The sequence below is a fragment of the Convolutriloba macropyga genome, chromosome 1 (genome assembly GCF_964194025.1).
Source record: "Convolutriloba macropyga chromosome 1, txConMacr16.3, whole genome shotgun sequence".
Lineage (NCBI taxonomy): Eukaryota > Metazoa > Xenacoelomorpha > Acoela > Convolutidae > Convolutriloba > Convolutriloba macropyga.
In genome coordinates, this window is record NC_134468.1 from 88,964,650 (window position 1) to 88,971,112 (window position 6,463).

At 37.9% G+C, this 6,463-nt stretch overlaps 1 protein-coding gene across 1 annotated transcript in view; it reads left to right on the top strand.

Annotated features, from left to right (window-relative positions):
• LOC142344116 (uncharacterized) overlaps positions 1–2,885 on the top strand; it is a 28,947-nt gene extending 26,062 nt beyond the window's left edge. Inside the window, exon 3 of the mRNA XM_075395621.1 lies at positions 499–2,885. Coding sequence (XP_075251736.1) covers positions 499–2,234 — 1,736 coding nt within the window. The 3' untranslated portion in view covers positions 2,235–2,885. The remainder of the gene's footprint in view (positions 1–498) is intronic.
• Positions 2,886–6,463: the final 3,578 nt, after the last annotated feature.

Below are 6,463 nucleotides of genomic sequence, written 5' to 3' on the forward strand. Positions count from 1 at the left end.
GCAACTTGGCCAAAGGCGGATCTTTACGCGCTGTCAAAGTAAAAACGGCTTACGGTACGTACGTCCGCCACGTTACCTGTCTCGCACGTGTTTTGGCTGATTAGCCGTTTTTTCTCACTGTTGAAGGTTGATAATACAAAAGAAACTCTTCCACCAAAGAAGTGGGAACTTGACTTTGTACAGATAAAACGTGTAAAACAGTAATTCTACGATAAAAGAGGCTTAACCTGACTTTATATTTCTGAATTCACACTACTAGACAGAGAGTACAAGTAATTTCCCTTGAAATGTGTCCTTGAAATGTGTCCTGTTTGGCTTTAGAAAAACGACGAAAAAATAAGAATTTTTTCAGTGCTTTTCTTATCAGTGCCTTTTGGATTTTTGTGTAACGGGAAGTTGTAACGTACGAAAGTCTGAACATGAATGGACGAAAAAGTTGAAATAAAAATCGAACTAAGTCTGTGTGTGTCCAAACATCCTTTAGTTTCAACTTTTTAGGAGATTTGGAAACACGTGAGCTCTCTTCAACGAATAACTGCAGAGAACACGGAAAACCTCTCAAATACTTTTGCTCTAGCTGCAACATTTCAATATGCAAAACTTGTTGGAGAAACGATCACGGAGACATTAATCATCACCAGATTAAGTTATTCGAGTTCGTTTTGGAGCCTGAAAAGCACATTTGTGATCGAATCAAAGACTACAGGGAACAAACCACTCAATGTGTGAATAAGTTTAATAGTGTTTTTGAACAGTTTGTGAAAGAGGTTTGTAATCTGGAAGAGAGACAAATACAAGTGATGAAATCAAGGAATAATGAAGAGTTGATGAATAAAAGGCAAGTGGTTAGAGAAATGGTTGCCACACAAACTAAAACAGTCATTGCAATCCAGGCAGAATTAAATGAAGAATGCGAACGCATCAGAGAAAAAGTGACAAACTTGTTACCATCAAACGGTGATAAAGAAAAAAAAGAGAATATACGCGGGCAAACAGATTCGAGTGAAACGCTGAAGGAGAGAAGTGAAACTGTGACGTCACAGATAATGATAGGAAGGAGGAGGAGGAGGAATCTTAAATCAGTGAAGGCAAAATTCAAGTGTGAAGAGAGCTTTGACTGTAGGAGAGCAGTTTACAATTGGAGCACACAGCAAGTCATATGTTTTGGGAGGGCTCCAAATGCAGTTCTAATATTAGATATGAAGAGTGAGAAGAACAGTTTGACAGTTGGAGGTAGAGTGGAATGGGAAGGCGAGAGGGGGGATGAGAGTTTGTTGTGTTCTATAGCAATGACAAGTGACAACACTCTCTATGCTTCTGTACTCAATAGGAGAAATAAGAGATGGAGAGTGAGTGTGTTGAGACAAGAGAGTGACTGGAGGGAGGAGAGGGAGATAGACACAAGTCTCATCAGCAGGGAACAACATCAACAGAGAGCAGACAGCAGGGGTTTTCGTTATTATTATAATTCTTTTCATTGGGCATTGAGAGGATGTGGTAACAGAATGGCCATTGTGACCATGTCGGTTAGTGGAAATGATAGAAAATGTAGATGGGAGTGTGTTTACATCTACAGAGAAGAGAAATGTATTCACAGGGTGAGACTGGATATTGAAAGAGATTCTATGACATCGAGTGTGTGCTACATTGGGAGTCATTTGCTTTTGAGGACAAGAGGGAATAGAGTTGCAGTTGTAGCATTGGAAGCAGGTAATAATATTAGAGGGAAAGAGGAGAAGGAGAGACAGAAGACGAGTAGAGAGACTATGAATGGAGATGAAGAGAACTACTGCGATAATTCTAATCTGCAGAATAAGAGGAGAGAGAAGGAAAAGGATTGTGAAAGTGGGGAAATAGAAGAGAGTAAAGCAAGTGACATTAAATACATCACACTACAAGATAACAATCTTATTTGTGGATTAGTTTGGGTAAGAGGGAACAAAGATAATGATGAAAATGAAATGGAACAAGGAGGATCAATGATGCATACGACGACTAATTGCGATGGATATCTGTTTGTGGGTGATGGTAATTTCAGTGGAATAGGAAAGTGTTCAGTGTATGAGATAGATATGGACAGAGTGAAGGATGGAGACAGACTGAACAGCAGGAAAGATCTTGAAATAGATGCCATGTTGCCAATGTGCATCATAGACAACTCGGATTTTTTTGCAATCCAATTCAACCCATCCAATGAACAAAATCCAGTCATTTTGACACTGGAGTTCAGCTGAGATATTGACTAATTGCGGCATGGCTCTAACCAGCAGATTCTATCATGGATGTTGGCGACAAACTAATCCCCAATTTATTCATTGAGAGAAAAATGATGGGAAAAGGTGGAAATATTTTACTGCAAATGATACACTAGTGACTAAAACAATGCTGAATGATATCCATTAACAGTACCTCTTTTCACAATCTTCATAGCAGTTCATTAAATTTAACTTTTGAAGCTTTACTTCCCTCATCATTTGAACAACCCCCCCCCCCCCCCCCCCCCAATGCTAGCATTCCAAAGTCCCAGCTGGCTACTACCTAAGCCAAACGCTCGCTTGTTCTGTGAGATCAATTCCCCATGATTTTAAATATTCTTATTGTTTTCCTGATTAGATTTCAGGGAGTATTTTAACAATGGATAGATAATTTCCAATGCTTTGAGTCGTTCAAAATTTTCTCAATTTCAGCTGCTAACAAATGAAACGGGTTCAAACTGTTGCTGCGTGGTTCCTGCTACAAATATTGGTACGAAACTTGACTTATGCTGAATTGTAAGTCAAAAAATGCAGAATGGCAAAATAAAAATTTAGGTTTTGTGGAACAGAAATGGTATAAAAAATGAAAAACATGGTTTTGAAATGTTTTTATTTTACAATGATCATGAAATGTAAAATCAACGCTTGGGTACTTACGAAGTAACAAAAATTTTGGGATCTCAGAATAGAAAATAAAAAGAAAAGATGCTTTTCAGTAAAAATTAAAAAAAAACAAATTCTTGATTTGGATTTTGTGAGCTATGACATATAATATTTGCGCTCCATTCATGTTAGTGTTCATAGTAGTAGGTGCACAACCACAAATTTAAAAAAAAAGAGTTTTCAAGACAAGAGTTTCGAACTCCTAGGATGATTTCACATTTGGTGCCTTTGTTTTCGACAGAATCATCCTTGCGTGAAAACTTGATCCAAAAGTTTTTTTGTAAGATTTACTAAAAAAAACGAAGAACAATTTTATGCCAAAAATGCGTTTTCGATTTATTTTCGCGAAAAATTTGGAAACTCAATTGTAGGATTGGACTTACTTGTAAAGCTCGACGTTTTGGATAGGAAATAAAACAAAAGTTGTGGACTTCCGCAATGAGTTTGATTGGTCGCATAAAAAATTGACCAACCTGGATTTGAATGAACACATTTGGAAAGTATTGAGATCTTCAATCCACTTTTTTCCATTCTCTGAAAAACGTTAAGAGGACATTTTTCCGCGACGCATGAGAAGACAAATGGTGGAGTCAGATGACATGAAAAGTTGAATTCGTCTGCCGTAATTGTTCCAGTTCAACAGTTAACAATTCCTCAAGTTTAACAAAAAACGCTAGTCGGTCTTGCTTGTAACTATTCTATGTCAGTCCATCCTCAATATCTTTCACATCTAACCAGTGATTGTTAGTGATTTGATTTGTAGATCTTTTTCAGCTTTTTCAGTTGTGCAGTTACAATCACTGATAGTCTATCAAAATCTGAATCAGATGAAAATAGAGAAAGTGCATTATCTAATCTATCTTCTCAATTAACCAATCACAGACTGAGAAGACTCTATTCTCATTTATATAACACATGCACACCTTATTCCACTCAGTCTATAAGCTTGATACACTACTATGTGTATACCATTGAACCCGGTGCTTTATATTATAACCATCGTTATAATTAAAACTTTTCTTCAGTGTTTTACAGAGTCGGTTAGTCAAAGAGAACTAAGTAAGCCTACTTCGCGCGCAGAAATAAGTAGCCCTAACTCTTTATACCTTACGGCTGTAAAAGGAGCCCCACTAGGATCTGCTCTAAGTCTTTAGCAGCATTTTTCTTATGCTTGTTGGCACCTCGCTCTTGGGAAATTCACATTCCAGGTATTTTGGTATTAGTTTCTCCATTCTGCCTACCACTGAGGAATTTAAGCGACTAAGTTTTGTTCTGTGTGGTATGTTTTCGGCGTGTTTGATTGTGATGGACAGTGCAGACATTATGGCTATCAAAGGACACCTCCAGAGAAGTCTCTGATTATCATTTTATATTTGATAAACTATCAATTGTGTCTTGTGGGAACACGTATCTGACCCTAAAGCAAATTTAGCACTGTTTCAGAGGCGGATTCAGCTCACATTCTGCACTAATTTCTTCAAATTCAGAGCCAATTCAGAAATTCCTTATGAGTTGCTCCGAATCAGAGGAATTCAGAGAATATTGGTCCTGAATGTTGCTCTGATTCAGAGCATTTCAGACTCTTTGTAAAGACTGTTCAGAAATGTTTCGGATTCTAGACTCAAAATAAAGAAAGGTTTTCTGAAGATGTGATTCAGTCCTATAACTCACTGAATGTTAGCTAATGGAATAGCATCAGTGATTTTTTGCCAAAGTTGCCGTTTGTCGATGATTTGAGATCGTTAACCGTAATGTTTTACTTGGTATAGTTGTTTTCATTGTGGTCACTTCAACGTTTTGGTGACTCTAGTCAACTTCGGAGATGGATTCATTTGCATGGCGTGATGTTGCTTTTGTTCTGATACAAACCTTAACTACAAGAAATAAGCGCTGATTGTCGTTGACTTCGTTTTCTGCGGTACCGATCTTAGTATTGCATATCCGACTAATGACTGACTTTGTTCAATTCAGTATTACATTGCTCAATGGCTCGCCAAAAGATCACCTATCTACCTGGCTATGGTCGTGTACTCCATGGTCACTATGATCAGACTTCGGTTTGTTCAAAGTTGCCTATGTCCAGACCTTCGAGAGCTCAAAGTTATCTATGTCCAGACTATCGTGCGTTCATTTGTGTTTCCAGACTGTGTAATTTTCATCGCACGACACCCCATGTGGGTTCATTTCGGTCAGGACATATTGATTTTCAGTCTGGGACCTAGCTTGGGTAATACTACTGCTGTCTAGAAATCTCTGCATGACGAAACTCCACAGATTCTCGAGGCGTAGGCTGTCTCTTTTTGTTAGTGTATGCAATTTAATTCTAGCAGATAATCTCGATTGCGATGAAAAGAATTGGTCCAAGTGTTTAATTTTTACACACTGAAGTTGAGATTATTGTTTTCTTTTTCGTCCGACTTTTTTGTCTGGGTCAAATCAACTAAACTAGAGTTTTGCTAATTTTACAATCTGGCAAAACTCGAATGACAAACTCGAAAGTGTTCAACTACCAAAACTACCGACAACTTGAGAGCCAACTGATATTATTAACAATATCCAATAGTATAATAACAGTATTCAAAAGTATGTAAATAATTTGAGAAGATCGACAAGGAGTAACTTTCAAGTATGTCATTTTAATTGCCTTTCGCGGATCCGTCGCTTGTGTGACTCAATGACATCAAAATGTCATATGTAAATGTCCCGTAGTTGCACTCTAGCCGACTAAAGCCATGAATTTTACTGAGTAGCACTGAATGTATCGATATTACAACATTAGGAGGAAGATATTGGAAAAAAAACTAATGAATAAATAAATAACTTATTTTTAGGTTTTTAATTAACAAAAAACAAAAATGTCGCAAATTTGCATTACACTCTAAATTATTCTCGCGAGGGATGTTACAATTTTTTCTCGTGTGAGTATTGTATTACACGATTTTTCGTGTGATAGTCGCAGGTCGTGTGTTTTCACACGAGAAAAATTAGTTAGGTGGTAATGTTTTAAAATTTGGTCATAGTTTAACTATGACCTATGGATCCGTAGATGGCACTTAGGTACCATAGCTTTATGCTGTTATACCAGTATGCTCCATAGTGTCCTTAACTGGGAGTTGATACTCAATCTGCACGTTTTGGTCAAGACTTGGATTTCTAACAGCAGCGTCTCTACTAAGACGTGTTAGCAAATATTGTTGTTTCGACTTGTACATTGTAACTATGACTCTCAATTAGACCGGTGAGTTTAAACAGTGACATCATTTCAGCAGTGATATAGTACTGATCTAACAGGTGCAATTAGACGCGCCCAGTACTGATATTGAATTGGCTTACGGTTTGGGCATTGCTCAATGGGATCTTTTCCATTTGTGCCCCCCCCCCCCCCCCCAACTTAGTGGGTGCATATTATTTGCACCCCCCACGCACGTGCCATATTTTTACATGATAATTTACTGTGTGATATAGCACGTGCTATGTGACTGGGGGAGCATAACGTACTGGGGGGTGGGGGGTACAAACGGAAAAGATCCGCTCAATTTCTAAAA